Genomic DNA, 24,560 nt, shown 5'->3' with positions numbered 1-24,560 from the left:
TCCACTACAGTGAGTTGGCAAACTACAGTCCTCTACAGTTTACTTATTTATTTATTTTTGTAAATAGAGTTTTACTGGAAGGCAGTCATACCCATTCATTTCTCTGGGAGTTGGTGATGGACAGGGAGTCCAGGCATGTTGTGGTCTATGGGGTCGTAAAGAGACACAACAGAGCGACTGAACTGATGGCTGTTTTCACCCTTAGTAGGTAAATGCCAGAGTTGACAGTCGTTATCAGAGACTGGATGGCTCACAGAGTCTAAGATGTGTCCTTTGTGGCCCTTTACAGAAACAGTTTGCTGACCCTTATTGTAATGCATCCATTTCCACTCCTTGGAGCTTTGCATTATTTTTTGAAAGAGGCGGAATGAACCCAGATAGTGGTAGGGAGAAATGCTGAAGGGTGGGCATGTCTGCTTCTAGAGCGCCACTGTTCCGCAGAGCTCCACACTGATGGGCATGTTCCAGACTGCTGCCCACGATGGATGGCCGACACCCCCAGTCTGTTTTCCTGTGTGGTGCTCTCTCGCTCATGAGCTTTCAGTCTGTAACGTGGTGTAATCTTGTAAGCAGACCCAGTTGGCTTCACCCATTCTGAAGCCACTAACTTCTTTCTTCTTTCTTGGATACTTTAAAGTTGAATTGAGAATTGCTTATTCTCAAGAGATTTTGTATAGCTGTCACAGATCAGCTGTCTGTCCTTCTCTGCTGAGAGAAAGACCCAGATGGTACATACTGGTTTCCTGTTCCTTTGCCCAGCCCATTTAATGTGTCTTTCCTTCTGTGCCTTGGGTTATTTGTATTCAGAGTTACTTGTATGCTCTTGAGTCAGAGCCCAATGTGGGATCTTCCTCACTCAGTAAGCATTTGTTAAACATGTTTCTTTTGGAATGATAAAATCTCCTGACTCACCGTTAGGACTGATTCCAGGGAATTCAAGAGACAGTATAGAAAATATGCAAATTGCTATTTTGAGATGCTGGAAAGGGGGAGGGAACTTAACACTTCCTGGTTCAGTGGTTGGCACTGTTCCTATTTTCAAGTGGTAAAGAATCGATCTACCAGTGCAGGAGATGGAAGAGATGTGGGTTTGATCCCTGGGTTGGGAAGATCCGCTGGAGGAGGAAGCAGCAACCTCTTCCAGTATTCTTGCTCGGAAAATTCCAGGTACAGAGGAGCCTGGGGGGCTACAGTCCATGGGGTTGCAAGGAGTTGGACCTGGTGAGCATGCACACACACATTGAGTCTCCATAACTCTACCAGTTAGATCCTGCCCTCATTTCACAGATGAAGCAAACTTTGGAAGCAAAGTAGCACAGTGGAACAAGTTTGGATTTTTGTATTGAGACCTAGATTTAAATCTGCCACTTAGAACTGTTTTGAGTGTAGGCAACTTGTTTTACCATAGTTATTTCCTCCTTCGTCATGTAGTGGCCTCAGTACCAAGCTTGCAGGGTTGCTATGGGATAGAATATGCAAAGATCCTCATTAACTGTCTGGCACTTGAAACTTGGTAGATGATGATGATGATAATGAATGAACTGGCTTCCAGAGTTGGAACCCAAGGCTTTTTTTTTTTTTTTTAATTGGAGGCTAATTACAATATTGTGGTTATTGCTATACGTTGACATCAGCTCATTCGCCTGACACTCTAGCTTGTTCTCTCAGTTCTCCTGACTGAGAGGGGAGGCAGGTTTGGAAGCTAAGGTTTGATTCAGTAAGATTCACTCCATCATAGGCTGTCTACAAAGATAATAATCTTATCTTGTTTCTGAAGGAGCTCCAATCTACTCAGTATTAGAATTTAAGAGGGAATCATTGGCGAGACAGCCTGAAGATGTGTGAAAGCCCAGTACCTCCTCATAAACCTCAGTGTATTCTCAATTTTCTGAATTGTGGAGATAAATTGGGGGGTAGGGTCTCAGAGAGTGAGAAAGGATGGGTGACAAAGATTAGATACTGCAGTTCATTTTAGACTGGTTCCTCTGAGTCAAAAGATGAGGATTAGTAAAAGCTTCTATGAGAGGGAGATTACTTTGTCAGCTAACTAATCCACCTAGTAAGACAATAGGCCAGGATAGTTGGAAAACTGTTAAGGGTTGGATTTATAACATCTATGGAAATGAGAAAAAGCAGCATTGGAGGCCCATGTCAGGCTGAAAGACTTGTCTGTTGTGTACACTGAGCTCAACAGCTTGAGAATTAGCAAACACAAGAGGCTGGCTGGCTGGGCACACCCAACACTGCAGTTTAACCCAAAGTACCCACTCAATTTCAACTCTACACAATTCTCAGTAGGTTGGATGAGGAAAAAATGGTTAAGACCTACAGAGCTTGTTTTCTTTCCCCCTTGCTTTCAACCAGCCATGGCAATGGCCCCACGTTTCAGATGAGGTAGGCAGGGCTAGAAACATGAGGGGCGTGGAGAAGGATCCATTCAAGGCAAGCCGCCTGGGCCGCACTAGAAGTGCCCAGGTGCTTGAAGACCAGCGACTGGGGCTCTGGCTCCAGCAACTCAGGCACCTCCAAGAGCGCCTTAGGCTGGGCTCGGTAAAGGTGCTGTCCGCACCCTCGTCCGGCCGGAGGCCAACGCCATTGTTCCCAGAAGGCTGTGCGACTGTTCTCCGGCCGCCCGCTTTGGCCCTGGTCGGGCGGCCACTGTTAGTAATAAAGGGTTAACATCCGGGCTTCTCCTAACCGACAACCACCACCGAACGCGAAGGAAGCCTGGGCTTCCGAGCAACCGCCGGCGTCCGGCGGTCAGGTCCCGCCCCCGCCCCCACTGATTGGAGGGCGACGCGAGCGCCGGCGAGCGATTGGTACGCAGTGTCACAAGGGGGCGGGGCCGCGGCGGCGGCGGAGCGTTGCCCGTCGGTGCCTGCCGCAGCGTCGCTCGCGGGGCCGCGCCTCCTTAAAGACCTGCGGGCGGGCGGGCGAGCGAGTGGAAGAGAGCCGGTGAGAGCGAGCGGGCCGGGGGCGGGAGGGCGCCGCGGGCCGCTGAGTCGGGCCGCGCTGTTGCCGCCGGCCTCTTGGCTGCGCCCCCTCGCCGCCGCTGCCCCGAGACCGGCGCGGTGGGCTGCCGTGGCGGAGGAGACGGTCTCCACTTTCCGTCCCCCCGCGAGCGCCACGCGGGGTGCCCGCCCCGCCGGACAGGTGCTGCCCTTGGAGTCGCCGACTCTGACGCGGAGCCCGACCTCTGCGGTCCTGATCGGGCCAGTGCGTACGCGTAGCCGGAGTTTATGCTGGAGGAGCACGGGCTGCGCAGGTGACTCCGTCCTCTTCAAATGTCTGAAGGCTCGAGCAGGCTTTGGCTCCGAAGAATTTCCCAGTCCCGCTGGAAAACCGATTTCAGAGCTTAGGGTACAGATGCGTGACGTGGTGGATTTAATTCTGAAGCTTATATTTAAAGCTTACGGATATTTCCAGACATTACTAAAAACGGTTCATTAAAAGTTGGTATATTTAAGGGCTGCGTAATATGCTGGATCTCTTCATGTCGGGAGAAGACTTTAAAAGAACTGCTTTTATATGAGTAATACTCTTTAGAACAGAGAAGATAAAGCTGATGTTGAGTTACTGAAATTACTCGGCACGGGTGCTGCATTACCTGTCTTTCATTTCCCTTACATCTGTGGTGATTGTATTTTAAGAACTTTTTCAGAAGACAAGAGAGAAATGTTTTGGAAATTGATTTAGAAATGTTTGCTGCCATTACTCTTAGTAGCTAAGCATTTTAAAAAAATTATTGGTAAAAATTCTGGAAGTAATTCCCCCCCCCCATTCTTCCTTTCTTCTTCCTCTTCTGCTTTTTTCTTTTTTAAGCTGTCCTTGTATCATGTTCCATTCTGTTTTTGATTCTTCATTGCCCCTCATTTTCCAACATCTTAGTGTTCCATAATAAGCTCAGTCAAGCATATTCACCCACAACTTTCAGAAGGTGTCCTGATGCGGTGATTTCTACTACTGAGGAAAGGTATAATTATTTCTTAGAGGCATACATTTCAGTTTCGAATTTGATTACCAGTCTTGCTTCTTTTTGACTGTTGGAAATTACTGCATGATTAGGACCCAAGTTTGTGGTGGTGGTGTTCTAGCACCAGTAATGCTCTTCTGAGTTGCTGTTTTTAGACCATGATTACTGTTTGCATTCTCATTGTAGATGAAGGTCTTCCAAATCTCTCTTTATGTTACCTTCTCCCACCCCTTGTTTAGTATATCCAGGATATTGCTGTGGAAGTCTACTGTGGTGAAAGAAAGGCTTTTTATGTTTTGTCTCTGAATTCCTTGGGCAGGCACTAGTCACCCATGGCTTTATTTTTCTAATGCTCAGTTTAATATTCCTGACCCCTGACCTCTGAGATCTCTTACTATGTAGATAAGAGGGCTCTTGGCTTTGAGGGTACAGACATTGATAATTCTGTAGTATGTTCTTATTTGATATAGCATGATAAGTATGTTCTTAAGAATCCACATTCTATCCAAAATCGTATTTTGAATCCAAAAGCAGTCATTTCAGTGAGATGGAAAAAGGGGTTAGGGGTTCATTTTATACATTTATTATTTCTACAGGCCTCTGAATGTATTAAGGAAATGAGAAACACAGCCTGAGCAATACAGCCATTTATTTGGCTTTTACGTGAAAGTAATTGTCTTTTACCACTATCGCCAGCAGTAGTATTAGCACAATACTTGCTTGGAAAATCCCATGGATGGAGGAGCCTGGAAGGCTGCAGTCCATGGGGTCGCCAAGAGTCGGACACGACTGAGTGACTTCCCTTTCACTTTTCACTTTCATGCATTGGAGAAGGAAATGGCAAACAACTCCAGTGTTCTTGCCTGGAGAATCCCAGGGACGGGGGAGCCTGGTGGGCTTCCATCTATGGGGTCGCACAGAGTCGGACACAACTGAAGCAACTTAGTAGCAACAGCAGCAGCAGTTAGTTAATTATGTTAAATATACTTCATTATATTAAATATGGGCCAGAATATTGGAGTGGGTAGCCTATCCCTTCTCCAGAGGATCTTCCCAAAGCAGGGCTTGAACCAGGGTCTCCTGCATTGCAGGTGGATTCTTTACCAGCTGAGCCACAAGGGAAGCCCTGTCTTATAGTTTTGCTCCAAAAATCAGTTGAGAGGGTGAAAATTTATTTACTTTCTCATTGAACAACCTCTTAATGTACACCAATATGTACAAAATACTGTGTTAGGTGATGGGGCGGTAAATTCTTCCCTTAAGTAGCTTACAGTTAAGTAGAGTAAAAAAGCCATCTTAAAAATGAAACGGATTGTAATGGGTGCAGTGTATTATGGAGGTCAGAGTGTGAAGGGGAGTAGCCATAGAAGGCTTTGTAGACCAGCTTCTATTTGAGTTGAGTCCTGAAAGGTCATAGGTGCTTGTCAAGTGGCCAGGTGTGGGGACGGCAGTGAGGAGAGGAAGGCAGGAGCAACGATATAGAGACCATGTATTCTGAAGCTGCAGGTGCAAATGATGAGCGGAGAGAAGGCCAGAGGTATTGCAGGATGGGATGCGGTATGTGCATAAATGAAGTAGGGCTTGGCAGCCTTTCTAAGGAGTCAAATCTGTAGACAGTGGGAAGCCATTGTGGGGCCTTGAACTAAGGAATAACATGGTCGGTTCTACATTTTAAAAAGATAACAGTGCTCTACCTTGCATGTTATTAGTGGAATGCAAATTAAAGCAGTGAGATACCATTTGGTTCAGTTCAGTTCAGTCCAGTCGCGTCCGACTGTGCGACCCCCTGAATCGCAGCACACCAGGCCTCCCATTGCATGCCTGTTAGAATGGTCAGAATCCAGATCACTGACAGCATCAGATGCTCCTGAGGGAGTAGAGCAGTAGGAGCCATTATTCATTGCTGGTGGGAAAACAGTATAGAACAGCCACTTTGGAAGACAGTTGGACAGTTTCTTAAAAATTAAACATATTTGCCATAAGATCTAGCAGTTATACTCATTGGTATTTAGTAAGTCGAAACTTAATGTCCATACAGAAACCTGCATGTGGATGTTTATAGCAGCTTTATTTATATTTGACAAAACTGGGAATCAACCAAGAGGTGTCCTTCAGTAGGTGAATGGATAAATAAACTTTGGTACATTCAGGCAGCAGAATATTTTTCAGTGCTCTAAAGAAATGGGCTGTATCAGCCCATGAAAAAACGTAGATGAAATTTAAATGCAAATCACTAAATGAAGGAAGCCGATCTGAAAAGGCTACATACCATATGATTCCAACTGTGTGACATTTGACTGAAGTTGCTCAGTCGTGTCCGACTCTTTGTGACCCCATGGACTATAGCCCACCAGGCTCCTCCATCCATGGAATTCTCCAGGCAAGAATACTGGAGTGGGTTGCCATTTCCTTCTCCAGGGGAATCTTCCCGACCCAGGGATCAAACTCAGGTCTCCCACATTGCAGGCAGACGCTTTAACCTCTGAGCCGCCAGGGAAACTTAGGAAGAGGCAAAACTGTGGGGATGGTGAAGAGATCAGTAGATCAGTGGTTGCCAGGGATTGAAGGGAGAGAAGGATAAAGAGGCAAAGCATAACGGATTTTTAGGGCAGTGAAGTGTTCTGTGTGTTACGATAATGATGTTACTGCAATTGATAGAATTTGCAATACCAAGAGTGAACCCTAACGTGAACTGTGGGCTTTGAGTGATGTTGCTGTCTCAGTGTGTTCATTGATTGTGACAAATACACTACCCTTAGGTAAGTTGTTGGTAGTGAGAGGCTGAGTGTGTGGAAAGTCTGTGGTTCAGTTGCTAAGTCGTGTCTGACTCTGCAGCACACCGACTCCAGCACTCCAGGCTTTCCTGTCCTTCACTGCCTCCCGGAGTTTGCTCAAATCCATGTGGATTGAGTCTGCAGTGCTATGTAGCCATCGCATCCTCTGCCGCCTGTTTCTCCGTTTGCCTTCAGTCTTCCCAGCATCTGGGGCTTTTCCAGGGAGTTGGCTTTTTTCATCAGGTGGCCAAAGTTTCAGAGCTTCAACTTCAGCAGCAGTCCTCGCAATGAAAATTCAGAGTTGATTTGCTTTAGTATCGACTGGTTGGATCTCCTTGAAGTCCAAGGGACTCTCAAGAGTCTTCTCCAGCACCACAATGCGAAAGGATCAGTTCTTTGGCACTCAGCTTTCTGTATGGTCCAACTCTCACACCTGTACATGACTGCTGGAAAAACCATTGCTTTAACTATACAGACTTTTGTTGGTAAAGTGATGTCTCTGCTTTTTAATGTGCTGTCTAGGTTTGTCATAAATTTGCTTCCAAGGAGCAAGCGTGTTTTAATTTCATGACTGCGGTCACTGTCTGCAGTGATCTTGGAGCCCAAGAAAATAAAATCTCTCACTGTTTCCACTTCATCCCCTTCTGTTTGCCATGAAGTTACGGGACTGGATGCCATGATCTTAGTTTGAATGTTGAGTTTCAAAATAGCTTTTTCACTGTCCTCTGTACTTGGAGACTCTACTTTCTAGGAACTCTATACTCTCTGTTTTATCTTGCTGTGAACCGAAAACTGCTCTGAAAATAGTTTATTTAAGTGGAAAACAAATTCAGGCTTTAGGCTATCTTAGGTTCATTTCCTTATTTAGTCTGAATGAGTGGTTTCACTGCAGTGCATTCTAAAGTCAAATATTAAGTAATTTTAAAATTTTGTGTGACCTTTTCCCCCTGCTTAAATATAATTAAGAATAAAATAATTTCTGAACTATGTGATATGATACCTTAATCCAGTTATCATTAAACTTTCCTTTTTTTAAAAAAAGATAACTGACATTCTAGAGAATGGATCAGAAGAATGAAGGGCAAGAGTCAAAGACCATAGCTAGGCTATCAGAATGTCTCCATTAAGAGCTAGTTATGGCCTGAACTAAGTCCTAATCAGGGAGGTTGGAGAGAGTCATGTATTATAGAAATGTTAAGTTGTCCTGTTAGAATTGGTCACATCTGGATACCTTGAGGACTGTGAAAAAAATCTAAAATGATTTCTAGATTTCTGGCCTGAGTGACTAGGTTAATGGTGGCACTCTGTACCGTGACGGAGACGAGAACAAGAAGGAGGTTTGTAGAAAAGATGGTTAGTTTTGGATGTGTTGGATTTCAGGTGTCTGTCTAGTACTTGGATTTCAGATGCCTGTGGAAATCATGTCTACAGAATGGAGATATAGGTTATTAATTAAACCACAAGTTTTAAAAAAATAAGTGCTCCCTTACATTGTTAATGAAAATTGCAGTGAGTTCAGTGATATATGCTTTGGCAAAAAAAAAGAGTAAAAAATGTATCATTCATTTTTCTTCTTGATTTTTGCATTGCTCTTGTGTTCCCATTCTGTTCGCCCGGTCTTCCGGATATTCTTCTCCCACTCGGAGGCTTTACCCATTCAGTGTGATTCAGATGTACAGTGGCTATAACATTATGCTTTATATGGGTTATAAATGTAACTTGTGTATTTCAGGAAAGGATGTGCATAACATTCAAGGTCTTGCAAATGTATACCTACATGTTGAAGCCATTGGTTTAAGTATCATTAACAAGAAGACATATAATTGTTCAGCATGCGGTATGCATAAGTAACTGCTGAGCTCTAGTAAGATAAAATATAGCAAATATACCTATTCTTGATAATCTTGCATTCTAACTGGTAGAGAGTGCTTTCAAAGAGAATCGTGAATAGTTTGGGAGTAGACATAGTCAGCACTAAAATGAATTCTGGGCTGTCTGGAAGATTGATATAGGCCAGAGTTGTTCAGAAAATCTCTGGAGGAATGAGACTTTCACATGGGCTTGTTAAAAAAAGTTATTCTTGTTTTTTAGGTATAAAACTCAAAACATGAGCAACCATATATATAACCAGTGTTCAAAGCTGATTTGGCTAGAACTGGAATATAGTTGCCTACAGCATATTCCAGAGGAATTGGAAAAGTCCAAGTGATGGATGACAGAAAGGATCCTCCATTCTTCAATGAAGATAACATGGGACCATTTTGCTACAGACTTCCTTTTTATGATACCATGGAGCTCTTCATTGAAACCCTGACTGGAACTTGTTTTGAGCTGAGAGTTTCACCCTTTGAAGCTATTATTTCGGTGAAAGCGAAAATTCAAAGATTGGAAGGTACTGGTCTTTTTTTTTTTTTATTTTTGGGATATGAGGATTAAATTTGTTCTTCAAGATTGTGTAATCCTTTTTTAGCTTTTCTTGTGGAGCAACGTCCGCCGTACATGAATTAGAGTCGGATACTGGGTCCTTGTGAGCCCTCCCGCGCCTCAGCAGTTACCGTGAGCGGTCTTGCTTCCCTTCCTGCGATCCCCCCCTCTCTTGCTTTCTACCAGGTTTTCTGAAGCGAGTCCCTGGCATTATGTTAATGGCGTGAAACAACGTTTTAAAATGGTTTTCAGCAGGTTACGATGATGAGCGCATTCTGCCGTAACTACATGACAGTTTCCGTGGCTCGTTTTACTTTCTTCCAGCGCTTTGCGAAGACGGTTTTTGTTTTTTAATGTGGAGATTTTCTGAGGAGAGTTTTTAGTGTACATTTACATAGATTTGAAGTTTCCTCAGTATAGAGGGATACTGAATGTTGTATAATATCTCTTTTTTGACTGGTGTATTTGTGAAAAGTGTTATGAGTTACTTTGTGTTAAAAATTAGTCTTTTTCTTTGGCGGATTTCTGAAAGAAGTGGTTTTTTGCCATGTACAGTTGTTGAAATACAGTAAACACTAGAAATTTGTTCCATGTAACACTGAATGGATCTTCGCATTTTGAGCCCGCTAGAACTAGCTTATAATTTAAGACAGAAACTAGCATTGCCCTCCAGCCTCGTTTAAGTTCAGCATTAAAGAAGGATGACGAGGATTGGAATTTTTTATCTTTGTAAAGTCAAAGATCTTGGTATTTGAGCTTCTGAATGATAGTTCATTTTTTACTTTGTTCTGCTTTTTTATTTATATGATGTTGAAATGGTAACTTTTTAGGAGCAGGAAGATTAATAAAAAACAACAACCTCTTGTGTTCTAAATAATCTCTGCATTATTTCTTGCTTTCATGCATAATCTCTGAGCAGCTAAAGCACTCTAGAGGGAATCTTGTTTAGTTGTCTTAATGTCAGAAGAGTAAATTTGGGCTTAGGGAAGATTAGGGACTCATCCAAGAGAACTATTTACTGACAGGGTTGGACAAGAGCCAAGATGTAGGGAGACATTGTCAGGATAAAAGCAGTGTGCTTTGTAGTTATTAGACGGTTGGATCCTAGTTTAGACATGCAAAACAAATATGCTTATTGAGAGATTAGATGAGGTAACGTCAAATCTCTGCTGTCTTTGTCTGCTAGGGCCGTCATAACAAAACACCATAGCGCAAGAGGCTTAAAGGACAGAAATTTACTTTCTCACAGTTCCAGAAGCTGAAAGCCTGAGGTCAGGGTGCCAGCACGGTCAGGTTCTGGTGAGGCTTTCTTCCTGACCTGTAGATAGGTTTGTTTTCAGTCCTCACACGGGCACAGCTTCTTATAAGGATGCGGATCCAGCCATAAGGGCCTCACCCTTACAACCTCATCTAAACCCACTAACCTCCCAAAGGTCCCATGTCCAGATGCCGTCACTCTGGGGGCTTCGACTTGGGGATGTGAATTCGGGGGGTGCCGCTCGGCTCGCGGCACGCTCACCAGTGGCCGTGCTCCGTGGACTCAGCCACGCCCACCCTGGAGCCCCGTGGACTGCAGCCCGCCAGGCGTCTCTGTCCATGGGGGTCCCCAGGCCAGAATACTGGAATGCGTTGCCGTTTCCTTCTCCGTGGAATATTCCCGACCCGGGGATCGAACCTGAGTCTCTTGTGTCTTCTGCATTACCACTGCACCACCTGGGAGGAGAGAGAATCCTTATTACAGAAAATGCCATTGTGTTCCTCACTTAGGCTGGAAATGCCTTCAAACCAGGATTAGCATGCTAAGCGATCAGAGGAGCAGCATAGAAGAAAAACTCACACCTGAGACTCTCCCACTTGTGGGCAGTTCGCTCAGGTACCTGGAGACCTAGGATCAACTCTCTCTGCCAAGGGTTGGACTGTCATCAAGGAAAGGAAGGGTGGGAGGCACCTCTAGTGGTCAGTAGACCTACATTCCTGTTCCCACTCCCCAGCCTTACAGTCCTCACCCCTTCTTTCCTTGCTGTTGAAGCTTTGGTAACTCCTTGCAGCATGTGGGCAGGGACAGTCACTCTTCTTCAGGAGGCTTCAAGAGGGATTCCTTCATGTAAAATATATTTTTGTCTTTTAGTAGGGGATCTTTCTATTTCTACCCTGGACAACATTTGAGAATGACATTTTGGATCAGTCTCCCAAGATAGGGGAATATGGGATAGGGCAGAGGTGACGCTGCTCGGCTTAATTGTTCAGGAGATGGTGGCTCTGCTGGACCGCTTTTCCTGTTGGGCAGCTTTGGGAAGTTGGGAACTAGAGCATCGTAGAAGATAAGAGGGTAGATGGAGAGCACTGCAGAGGAAGGAGTGTGCCGGATAGACATGGTGAGGCTTAATGAGAAAGGAGCAGTACCGACAAGGGAATTTAAATGGGCCTTGATGGGCCAGGAGCACTGAAGCCAGGCTGCCTGATTTCAGATTACCAGCTGAATAAATTACCCTCTCTTTACCTCAGTTGTGCTAATTAAAAGTGGGAATAATAATAATACCTATTTCAAAGAATTGTTCTCAGAATCGAATGAATTGAACAAAAAGCACTTAGCGGAGCTTCTGTGCCCTGTTAGTCTGTGCAAATAGCGCAATATGTGCTGAAGAATATAAATGCTCTGCCCTTGGGAAGAGACGCGATTTAGTTCTCCTGAGTTTCCGGAGAAGGGAAATTGGAGCTTATCATTATGTAGAGCAGTGATGTGTAGAGAAGAGTACACAGTACTCAGAGGATAGGAATTTGGAAAGAAAAAATGTGCCAAGAAATGTAAGGGATTATTGTCAACTGGGTCTTTATTGCTGTGGGCCGTGGATTCCCTGAGCTTGCCATCACGTCATTGGCGTTTCTGCTTCCGAATAAAGATTTCTGTTCATGGGATAGGATTGTTTTCCTGGACAGTTTCATGCGTAGATGGGACCATGTTAATAGTTGTGACCAGTGAGCTATGGTGGAAGTCTCCCTCAGCCTGAGTCTCTGAGTGGCGGTAGTGAGCAGAGCCCTCCTCGTCACATGCAGTAGGCATGTAACTTATGCAGAAAGTACCAGTGACAGTTTAGGCATGATTTGGGATAAGTTCAATTTAACCTGCTTTATTTTGCCTCATACAGTATCAAGTAGGCATCCATTTTTTTTTACTTTATAAATAGTTATCCAGATGCCACTTGCTGCGCTGGTCTCGTCTCCCCTCACTGCTGCACGCCCGTCTCTGGCACAGCTTTATGTGTACACGCACCTGTCAGTCACCCGGTGTGTCTCCCTGTGCCAGGATCGCTCTGTCTTTCTGTGAGGCTTCCGGCTCCTCTGGTTGCCTTGCTTTGCCTCCTCCGTCCTCTTTGGGTTTCCCTGAGAACTCCTCCAGAGAAAGAATCTGAGTGCTGTAGCTCTTTCTGTTGTGATCTGCTGTTTTCACTAGAGTCCTGTTAGTGCGGTGGTAAGGTCCTGGGGAGGGGAGCCTGCTGTCTAACGATTGAATCTCAGTCTTTTAGCAGGCCCCTGTGTCTGGGGCAGAGTGTTTCTTAGCTTCTCACCTTTCCCCGCCATATAATCACTGAGGTGAGAAAGCAAGACTAGAGGGGTCTGGAATCCCTGAGATATCCTTGCACCAGGTGGGATCGGCCCCTAATAAAGTGAGTTGGCCTCCGTTATAGAGAATGCTCTGGAATTTTTCGTAATGTTTATGTCCCCCTCCCTCTGCCTGAGCTGTAGGGGGGAATCCTTCTTGACTTCTGAGTAAGAACCTCATGGAGTTTCTAGAGATAAAACTCTCAAAAGTGTTATCGCTCCACTAAGACTCTGACTTCAGGGGTTCCTCAGTCCCATGTTAGCCCATACTCAGCCTCTACCAGATCGCAAAACTACCACTTAAATTTTCCTTCAGCTTACGTCTCTGGAGGCTTCTGCTGCAGGTAAGCAGATCTCGGCTGTAACTCTCCGGATTTTCCTTTCTGTAGATTTGCAGGTGGTGGTTCGCCATCCTGCCTCATTGCTCTGGTGGCTCCAAGAAAAGTTGTTGAATTTCAGTTTGTTCAACCTTTTTCTTATTGTAAGGATGGGAGTGGCAGCTTAACATGCCCTTTACATGTTTTGCCTAAAACTGGAAGTCTAAACTTTCTTCTGAATGTAATCATTTATTATTTAAAATTTCCTTCCAAGAACTGTGTTAGCCAAATCCTACAAGTTTTCATAAGTAGAATTTTGTTGACATTAAATTCTCAGTGTTTGTTTTGCCAAAAATATTTATTTTACTATTTAAAAATTATGTTAGGGGCTCTATAGCCACAGTTATTATAGGATTGGATACATTTGATCACTTTTTAAAAAAGATAACTTATTTATTTTAATTGGAGGCTAATTACTGCACAGCATCGTGGTGGTTTTTGCCACACGGCACGTGAATCAGCCGTGGGTGCGCATGTGTCCCGCCATCCTGAACCCCTGCCCTCTCCCTCCCCGCCCCACCCCTTGAGGTGTCCCAGCACGCCAGCTCTGAGTGCTCTGCCTCCGGCACCGACCTTGCCCTGGCGCGGTGTTACACATGGCCTCACACAGCGCCACCCTCGCCCTCTCTCTGAGTCCGAACGTCTGTTTACATCTGGGTCTCTTCTGCTGTCTTGCATGTAGATTCGTCATTACCGTCTTTCTAAATTCCGTGTATACGTGTTAGTATACTGTATTGGTGTTTCTGTTTCTGGCTTAATTCACTGTATAATCGGCTCCAGTTTCATCCACCTCATTAGAACTGATGCAAATGTATTCTTCTTAATGGCTGAGTAATACTCCATTGTGTATGTGTACCACAGCTTTCTTATCCATTCGTCTGCTGATGGACATCTAGGTTGCTTCCATGTCCTGGCTATTATAAACAGTGCTGCGATGAACACTGGGGTACGCGTGTCTCTTTCAATTCTGGTTTCCTCGGTGTGTATGCCCAGCAGTGGGATTGCTGGGTCATAAGGCAGTTCTATTTCCAGTTTTTAAGGAATCTCCACACTGTTCTCCATAGTGGCTGTACTAGTTTGCATTCCCACCAACAGTGTAAGAGAGTTCCCTTTTCTCCACACTCTCTCCAGCATTTATTGCTTGTAGACTTTTGGATGGCAGCCATTCTGACCAGCGTGAGATGGTACCTCATTGTGGTTTTGATTTGCATTTCTCTGATAATGAGTGATGTTGAGCATCTTTTCATATGTGTGTTAGCCATCTGTATGTCTTCTTTGGAGAAACGTCTGTTTAGTTCTTTGGCCCATTTTTTGATTGGGTTGTTTATTTTTCCTGTATTGAGCTGCATGGGTTGCTTGTATATGGTTTGATCACTTGTTATAGCTTATACTCACTCCCAATATTCTGACCAGTATTATAACATGTTTTCATTTGTCTCCAAGATCTAGCAAACTCTTTTACTCCACTTTTTAATGAAGATAAAAATACAATTTTATATATTATGATGTACAATTTTGCATATTGTAAAATTCACTATTTATAGTATTATATCCATTTTCTAGGGCTGCCATAACAAGGTACCACAAACCAACTGGCTTAAAGAGTAGATATTTATTGTCTCATAGTTTCAGAGGCTTAAGTCCAAGATCAGGGTGTTGGTGTTATTAGTTCCTTCTGAGGGCTCTTAGAGAAAAGCCAGAACATGCCTTTCGCCTAGCTCCTGGTGGGGTTCTGGCAGTCGTTTTTGTTCTGTGACTTGTAGAAGCATCGCCCGTCTCTCCCCATCTCCCTGTGTATGTCAGTGTCTGTCTCCAGATTGCCCCTTTTTATAATGACACCAATCATACTGAGCTCAGTTCACTTCAGTTCAGTCCCTCAGTCGTGTCCGACTCTTTGCGACCCCATGAATCGCAGCACGCCAGGCCTCCCTGTCCATCACCACCTCCTCGAGTTCACCCAAACTCATGTCCATCGAGTCGGTGATACCATCCAGCCATCTCATCCTCGGTCGTCCCCTTCTCCTCCTGCCCCCAATCCCTCCCAGCATGAGTCTTTTCCAATGAGTCACCTCTTCGCATGAGGTGGCCGAAGTACTGGAGTTTCAGCTTTAGCATCATTCCTTCCAAAGAAATCCCAGGGCTGATCTCCTTTAGAATGGACTGGTTGGATCTCCTTGCAGTCCAAGGGACTCTCAAGAGTCTTCTCCAACACCACAGTTCAAAAGCATCAATTCTTCGGTGCTCAGCCTTCTTCACAGTCCAACTCTCACATCCATACATGACCACTGGAAAAACCATAGCCTTGACTAGATGGACCTTTGTTGGCAAAGTAATGTCTCTGCTTTTCAATATGCTATCTAGGTTGGTCATAACTTTCCTTCCAAGGAGTAAGTGTGTTTTAATTTCATGGCTGCAGTCACCATCTGCAGTGATTTTGGAGCCCCCCCCCAAAAAAAAGTCTGACACTGTTTCCACTGTTTCCCCATCTATTTGCCATGAAGTGATGGGACCAGATGCCATGATCTTCGTTTTCTGAATGTTGAGCTTTAGGCCAACCTTTTCACTCTCCTCTTTCACCTTCATCAAGAGGCTTTTGAGTTCCTCTTCACTTTCTGCCATAAGGGTGGTGTCTTCTGCATATCTGAGGTTATTGATATTTCTCCTGGCAATCTTGATTCTAGCTTGTGTTTCTTCCAGTCCAGTGTTTCTCATGATGTACTCTGTGTATAAGTTAAATAAGCAGGGTGACAATATACAGCCTTGATGTACTCCTTTTCCTATTTGGAACCAGTCTGTTGTTCCATGTCCAGTTCTAACTATTTTTTCCTGACCTGCATATAGGTTTCTCAAGAGGCAGGTCAGGTGGTCTGATATTCCCATCTCTTGAAGAATTTTCCACGGTTTATTGTGAGCCACACAGTCAAAGGCTTTGGCATAGTCAATAAAGCAGAAATAGATGTTTTTCTGGAACTCTCTTGCTTTTTCCATGATCCAGCGGATGTTGGCAATTTGATCTCTGGTTCCTCTGCCTTTTCTAAAACCAGCTTGAACATCTGGAAGTTCACTGTTCATGTATTGCTGAAGCTTGTCTTGGAGAATTTTGAGCATTACTTTACTAGTGTGTGTGATGAGTGCAATTGTGCGGTAGTTTGTGCATTCTTTGGCATTGCCTTTCTTTGGGACTGGAATGAAAACTGACCTTTTGCAGTCCTGTGGCCACTGCTGAGTTTTCCAAATTTGCTGGCATGTTGAGTGCAGCACTTTCACAGCATCATCTTTCAGGATTTGAAATAGCTCAATTAGAATTCCATCACCTCCACTAGCTTTGTTCATAGTGATGCTTCTTAAGGCCCACTTGACTTCACCTTCCAGGATGTCTGGCTCTAGGTGAGTGATCACACCATCGTGATTATCTTGGTTGTGAAGATCTTTTTTGTACAGAATTAGGGCCCTCCCTAATGACCTCATTTTAACTTGATTAATTTGTGAAGACTCTCTCTGCAAGTAAGGTCAGATGCTGAGGTTCTGAGGGTTAGGACTTAAGCATATGAACTCTTGGGGGACGCAGTTCCTCCCATAACTAGTCTGTGTTAATAGTTGTATCATATTGACAGACGCTGCTGTCACGTAACTCCCACCATGATCCGGGTAGAACTGCTCCATCACCCACAAAATTCTTCTGTGCCTTTGTGGTCAGCTTCCCTTCAAACGTGGTGCCTGGCATCGACTGGTGTGTTTTTGTCCTCATAACTGTACCTTTTCCAGAATCTCGTATAACTCTGTACAACGGTATGTAACCTTTTGAGTCAGCTTTCTTTTGCTTACACATGATACACGCGCATTTGAGGCTTATTCATATTGTTCTGCATATCAGCAGTTCATTCTGTTTATGGCTGAATAGTGTTCCATTGTGTGGATGTACTATGCTTATTCATTTCTAAGTTGAGGGACCCTTCACTTTTGGGTGATGCTGAATAAAGCTATTTTTAAGTTTCATGACAGTTTTTTGTGGGTGCATCAGTTTTCATTTCACCTGGGTCAGTATTTAGGAGTAGAATTGCTGGGTTGTGTTGTAAGTGGTTTTTAAACTTAATATGAAACTGCCAAACTTTTCCAGAGTGGCTGTACTGTTCTGTATTCCTGTGAGTAGTGTTTAAATCTCTAGTTGCTCTGTATCATCAGAACATGGTATTGTCTGGGTGTTTCTGTTTCTTTTTTGCCATTTTAATAGATACTGGTGATATCTCACTGTGGGGTTAATTTGCATCTCCCTAACTGATGATTTTGAGCATATTTCTATTTGCCTGTTGATTACATCTTCTTTGGTAAAGTTTCTATTCAACCTTTGCCCATTTAAAAAAAATGAGTTGTTTTCTTATTATTGTGTTTTTAAAGTCCTAGTGTTTTTAAATTTTTCATATGTTTCCTGTGTCCTGTTTGACCCCTGAAGTTTTGGAAGTACCCTTTTATTTCCATACTTAGGGGAATTAAAAGCTTCATTTTATTATTAATTGTAAATCTGATTGCAGGTGGTCAGTACACAGACTGTTTATGGTGAGCATGGTATTTACGTGTACAGTTGTCTTTGAATCTTACAGCAACCTGGGGCTCTATAAAAATTCATGTGTGGTATAGAAGAAACAGGAAGAAAAAATTTGATGAGGTAGATTATTGATGTTACGAGTTCAAGTGTATCTTAGCAGAGTGGGGGGTTGGCTCCGATATAAATCTTTGTTCTCCAAACCACACAACCACTGTGTTCTTTTGTTTTGTTTTCCCACCTGCTTTCTGGAATTGCAAGATGCTCTAGGATCATCTTGTATATTTTTTGCCCTATCTTAGAACTAGCCATTTCTTCAAGAAGCTCTGGTTCCTTTTTTTGGAGTATGGTATTAAAAACCAAAATCTGGGCATGACAATTGATTTTTCAGCAACAATAATAGAAACCAGAAGACAGTGGAATATTATTTTCACAGTGCTGAGAGAAATAACAGTTTCTACTTAGAATTGAAATTAACTTTCAAGGGTGAAGACAAAATAAAGACCTTTCCAGACAAAAACAAAGCTTGAATTTCCTAACAACAAATTCTTGCCAAAGGGACTTCTGAAGGATATTTCTTAGAATGCAAATGATCCCTAAAGGAAGTTGATGATGCAAGATAGAATGGCATATTTGTGGGAAAATCTATATAAACATCTACTTAAAAAAGCAGTATATGAAGGTTTGAAAAAATTCAATTAAAATCCTAGTAACTGGCATGCAAATCAAGGTGGAATTGTTCATAATGGAAGTCATTGTTCATGAGGAGGATAAAGATGTGATCAGCTTTAGACTTTATTTTGTTAAATATGATCTTTTAAATTTCTAACTTCATCACTTGAGATTAAGAATAGAATTAATTTCAAAATGACAGAAGTGCCTCACCTTTTCCCATCATTCAGAATTAATACATAAAGGAGGCAAGTAGATAAAGCAGAGCAATTAGAATGCACAAAATAAGGTCGTAAAAATGAGTAGAAATATGTCAGTAATCCCCCTAAGGTAAAATGGATACAACTTTCTAATTGAAACGCTATTAGCAGACTGTTTTTTAAAAAAATCATATGCAATGCTATTTGCCAGAGACCTAATCTAAAATAAAAGGCCCTCAAAATGTTGAAAGCAGAATTGAAAAAAATATACCAGGAAAATACTAACCTGAAGAAAACTGGTGTGTCTGTATTACTAAAGAAGTTTTGTAAAATACACTTCAAAGTTAAACATGTGAACAAGTTCTGTGGAAGGATATTCCTGGTAGTCTTGTTGATAATGTCAGAAATCTAGCAACAAGTTGAGTGACTACGCTAGAATGCATAAGTTGTGGTATATGTAAATATTTGTGTCATATGGTGGAATCAAATTCTGTGGATTGACAACAACGAAAACTAATGAAATAGTAGCTTTGTACACGGCATGGATAAATTAAGAACAATGGTAAATTAAAAAAAGCAAGACAGATGAACACAGTATGATTCTACTTATATAGAGGTCAGAAAGCGGCCAAAAAAGCACTATCACTGGAAGTAAAGCATTGACGAAAAGCAGAGGAATAAATCATCCCACATTCAGAACAGTGATTTCCCCTGGGTGGAGTGAAGAGGGTGCAGTTGTGGAGAAGCAGGAATATTTTTTCCTTTATATCCTTCACTTGGTATAGTCAATATTTTTCGTCATTCTAGTAGGTATAGTGATATCTCATTGTGATTTTAATTGGCATTTCCCTAATGATTAGTGATATTGAGCATCTTCATGAACTTATTTGCCATCCTTATATATTCTTTGTTGAAGTATCTATTCATTTCTTTTACCCAGTAAAAAAATCGTTGAGTTTTAAGTATTCTTTATTCTGAATACAAGTTTTCAATCAGAACACATTTTGCTGAGATTTTTCTCCCAGACTGAGGCTTGTCTCCATTCTCCTAACAGTGTCTTTTGAAAAGCAAAAATGTTAATTTTGCTGAAGTCCAATTTATGGATAAGAAAATGAATATCATATCTAAGAATATGTCAATCTGAGATCCCCAAAAATTTCCTCTATATTTCCCTGTAAAAGTTCACTTGCGTTGATTTTTTGTTGTTTTTGCCGCAGCGCAGCAGGCAGGACTAGTTTCCCAGAGATCAAACCTGTGCTCCCTGCACTGATAGCAGTCTCAACCACTGGACTGTCAGGGAAGTCCCAGTTACCTTGATTTTTAAAATATTAAATTAGCATTTCTAGAATTCCCTTTCCTTGATCATATTGTATATCTTTTTAATGTATTGTTAAGTTTTGTTTGTTAAGACTGTGTCAGAATATTTGTATCTTTTTTTCATGAAGAATATTGATTTTATTTTATAATGTGTTTGGTTTTGGTAGGGCAGTAGTGTCCTCACTGAATGAATTGGGGCTGTTCTTCCCTTTGCAGTTTTTAGATAGAGTAGAATTGGTGTTACAGCCTCAAATGTGAAGCTATCTCTTTAATAAATATAGGGCTATTCAGATTATCTTTTTCTTCTTGAGTGAGTTTGGGTAGCTTGTGTCTTTCAAGGATTTTGTTTATCTGTTGTTAAATTTTATTGGCATAGGGTTCATGATAGTCCCTTATTCTTTCAATATCTCTGTAGTCTGTAATGATGTTACCCTTTTCATTCCTAATACTGGTAATTTGCATATTATTTAACAAATTAGGCTTTATTAATTTTAATGACTTCCTTAAAGAATCAGATTTTGTTTTGATTTTTTTCCTCCTGTTTTTCTTTTTTCTACTTCATTGAATTCTGTTTTGATTTTTATTAATGTTTTGGCTTACTTTAGACTTAACTTACTCTTCCTGTAATTTCATGAGACCAGGGTTGTTGATGTGTGATTCATGTCTTCTCACAAAATAGCGGTGATTAGTGCTTTGCTCCCTCCTGAGTGCTACCGTCCTCTTGGTATTTCATGTTTTGATATGTTGTGTTTTCATTTTCATTTGGTTCAAATTGTTTGCTGATTTTCCTTTTGATACCTTTTTTATCCATGGGTTATCTTGAAATATGTTGCTCTGTTTCTAAAAATTTGGGGAATTTCTAGAAATTTTTCTTATATTGGCTTATAATTTAATGCCACATAATTTTGATGCTTTTAAAGTTTAGGAACTTGTTCTGTGGTCCGCAGTATTGTCTCTCTCAGTAAAAGTGACCTGTGCACCTGAGAAGAGTGTGCATCCTCTCAGTGATGTGTGCAGGGTCTACAGATGTCAGTCAGATCGCTTTCTCTGGTCGCATTGTACATGTTCTGTATATTTACTTATTCTGTCAACTTCTAGGAGAGGAGCATTGAAATCTCCAACTACAATTGTGGGTTTCTCTTTTTCCTCCTTCCAGTACTGTCAACCTCTGATTCATGTGTTCTGAAGCTCTGGAATCGAGTGCATACATTTTTCGGATTGTGTGTCCTCTTGAGTTTATTGACCTCTTCATTATTGTGAGATTAAATTCTTTATCCTTGGTAATAATTTTTACCCTAAAATCCACCATATCTGATGTTAATATCATCAGTTCAGAATTTTTGGATTAGTAGTCAGCATAAAATGTGTTTTTCTGTCCTTTTAGTCTATTTATGTCTTTATATTTAAGATGTCTGTTTCTTGCAGGCAGCATATAATTGAGTTTTGTTTTTATTCCTAGTTAATCCAGTCTGTGTTTGCGTTTTACCCTTCAGCTTAGTTTAGGCCACTTCATTTATGACAGCTGCAGCTGGGGTGGGGTTCAGTTTGCCATTTCATTGTCTTCTGTTTGTTCCATTTGTTCTTTATTCCCTTTTCCCTCTTTTCCACATTTGGAAATAAATTGAGTATTTGTTCTCATTCTATTTTGTTCTCCTTTGTTGGCCTATCAGTTATAAGTCTTCGCCCTGATATTTTAGCTGTTGCTTTGGTGGTCTGTAATAACATCTTTACTTATTCTCTGTCTTACAAGAGCGTCACAGTAGGCTGCTTCTGTTTCTCGCCTTGGGGCCTTTCTGCTGTTATTGTCACGCATTCTCCCTACATATGTCGTAAACTCCACAGTGCACTGAACTGTCGGTCAGCAGTCGTGTTATCTCCTCTACCTTTCTGGACATTTTCTGTCCTTAACTTTTGAGCTTCTGATTCAGAGTATTGAATATTTCAGATGCTTCAGTATGTTTAGGGTGTGGCCTTACAGTTTTGCTTCATGGTTATTGTTCTGGGTAAAATTTACCGTGGTTGAGAGGTACGGAATTCCATTTGTTAGACTTTACCGCTAACTTGGTGTGGATCTGTTATTTTTACTCCTGCTGATTGCTGTGCTCTTCAGGTGTTCTGCAGCTTCTGTTCAGTGGTACTCTGGCAGTTTCACAATGTCCAGACACGTACGTAGATGCTCTGTGTCTGTTTCGTGGTGCCGGGTGGGGAGACGTGAGTTTCTCCAGTTTTGTGGTTATCTTTTTACTTGCAGGACTCTTTACATTTTTACCCATTGTTTCTCTACCCCCCCACCCCCGACACTGGAATTACTAACGGATGCTCTTCCTTTATTTGCTTCTTGCCTCCTATAGAAGTTCCCTCAAATTGTTTGGCCTTAAAAGTCCTTTACTTGTAGGCAGTTTTCTGGTGTGAGTCCTTTTTGTAGACTTTTCAGACTTCAAATGCCTTCCTCTTCCTTGTGATAGTTTTGTATTGAACTTGTATATCGCCATTAGCATTAACTTTTCCAAAGTTTTTCTTGATCAGCCTTGCAGGGGCAGGAGCGTAAGACTTCCCACTCTGGGACAGGGAGCTTGCCCCTTTTTATTTCCAGTCATTTTGAAGTTTAGACATTCTCAGTCTTCAAATTATGAGGGCTGAGGGCATAGTTTCTGGGTAGATTCACTTCCCTTCTTTTTAGTTCTGTACTATTTTGGGAGAAAATATTGAAAGAGGGGAGCTATGGCCCACCACTGTCTTTAATTATCCATAAGTGGTATTGATTCTGGGCTTATTTTATAAATGTAGATATAAACATGTTCTCAAATATACAAGTATCTGTGTGAAAATTCTAAAAAAGACATAGGAAACACGTTTGAGTCATTATTACGGTTAGATGAGGTTGTAAGTGTAGGGACACCCCCCCACCACCTTAATGGGAACAGTGCCCTTTTTAGAAGAGATACCTGAGAATTCTTTTTTCTGGGCATGCTCATAAAGAAGAAAACGTGAGCACACAGAAAAATGTCAGCCGCCTATAAGCTAAGAGAAGTGGTTTCAGAATGAAACTTATGCTTTGATCTTGGATTTCCCAGCCTTGAGAATTGTGAAAAAATAAATTCCTGTTGTTTAAACCACCCAGTCTGTTGTATTTTGTTATGGCAGCCTACGTAGACCAAGACACACAGACACAGACACACGCACACACACATTCACAGATACATGTATACTTGTATATTATTACAGTTTTTTTTGTAACAGTAAAAAATTTGGATGTGTGAAAATGTATCTTAGTAAGTTCAGTTCATTTCAGTTCAGTCGCTCAGTCGTGTCCGACTCTTTGCGACCCCATGAATCGCAGCACGCCAGGCCTCCCTATCCATCACCAACTCCCGGAGTTCACTCAGACTCAACGTCCATCCAGTCGGTGAGAACACCGTATCTTAGCAAAGGGCTGGGTAAATAAAACTTATGACAGAAACATATATTAGAATATCATCTAGTCATTGTATACAATGTGTATTTTCATTTATTGATATGAAAGATGTATGCAGTATATTAAGTGAAAACTTTATAAAACAGCTCAAAGTATGTTCCAGTTTTATTAAAAAGAATAAATTTTTAAAGGAAATTTACCCCAAATATTGAATATAGATTTTATTGGACTTAGGACTACATGTAGTTTAATTTTCTTTTGTATATTTCTGTGTTGTCTTTTTAATAAGTTGTTGTTTTTATCATAAACAAATATTTGAATTTGTGAAAAGTTCTAAAAACACTGAGCGGAAAAATCATATATATGGAATCTGTCTTTTGAGAAGACATGTTTGTTTAATAGGAATTAATTTTTCTGAATATAGTTAAGAGTTGAGGCTTAAAGGCAAAGGGCCACCTTCAAAGAGGGATGCCATATTTGTCTTTGCTAAATCTGACAACCCGATATTAAAGGAATATGATTTACTTTGTATATTTGAGATTCTGAAAGTGCTCATAGTAGAAAGAACCCAAATACTTCTCAGTGTGCAAGTGTGGAGGTTAAGGGTCGCGGAGGCTGATGACTTCCTCAAGGTCGTCCAGCAGCTCGGGTGGCCGTCAGGACCACAGCTCAGCCTTGCGTAGTCCTTGTCCCCCTGTCTTGCGTGTCGACCCTCTATATTTTTAGCTTGCTAACTGAGTGCTAGATTCTGTTAACAGTGATTATAGGAGTTAATCTAAGCAGTGTTGTTACTTTGTCCTTCATCCTCTTCTAAAGTTTTTTTTTTCTTTAACACAATAATGCTATACAATGATGGCTGAATAAATAATGGTCTTACCTACCCATGGGCTTCCGTGATAGCTCAGTTGGTAAAGAATCCGGCTGCAATGCAGGAGACCCTGATTTGATTCCTGTGTCAGAAGATCCGCTGGAGAAGGGATAGGATACTCACTCCAGTATTCCTGGGCTTTCTTTGTGGCTCAGCTGGTAAAGAATCCGCGTGCAATGTGGGAAACCTCGGTTTGATCCCTGAGTTGGGAAGATCCCCTGGAGAAGGGAGAGGCTACCCACTCCAGTATTCTTGCCTGGAGAATTCCTTGGGGTCGCAAAAAGTCGGACACGACTGAGCTACTTCACTTCACTACCTGCCCATATTGCTTTTATCTAGCTATTCTGGCGACATCCTATAGTTTAGGTTGTAAAGATGACCATAGCATATTAAACACATT

The 24,560-nt window shown here is 41.9% G+C and overlaps 1 protein-coding gene across 7 annotated transcripts in view; it reads left to right on the top strand.

Annotated features, from left to right (window-relative positions):
• The first annotated feature begins 2,918 nt into the window (after positions 1-2,918).
• The window catches only part of ZFAND4 (zinc finger AN1-type containing 4), a 56,741-nt gene continuing 35,099 nt past the window's right edge, over positions 2,919-24,560 (top strand). For 4 of the 7 annotated variants that reach the window (XR_005721422.1, XM_040242824.1, XM_040242820.1 and 1 more), the window contains exons 1-2: positions 2,919-3,973; positions 8,839-9,139. Coding sequence is in view for 5 of the 7 variants with exons in the window: in XM_040242824.1 (XP_040098758.1) it covers positions 8,956-9,139 (184 nt within the window). In the remaining 2 variants the exon portion in view is untranslated. Of the gene's footprint in view, positions 3,974-8,838; positions 9,140-12,698; positions 13,116-24,560 lie in introns of those variants that run through there. The other 3 variants (XM_040242823.1, XM_040242822.1, XM_040242825.1) reach the window with 3 other exon arrangements.

This window comes from Oryx dammah, unplaced genomic scaffold (genome assembly GCF_014754425.2).
Source record: "Oryx dammah isolate SB20612 unplaced genomic scaffold, SCBI_Odam_1.1 HiC_scaffold_6, whole genome shotgun sequence".
In the NCBI taxonomy this organism is placed as follows: Eukaryota; Metazoa; Chordata; class Mammalia; order Artiodactyla; family Bovidae; genus Oryx; species Oryx dammah.
This window is presented reverse-complemented; position numbering and strand designations above follow the sequence as displayed.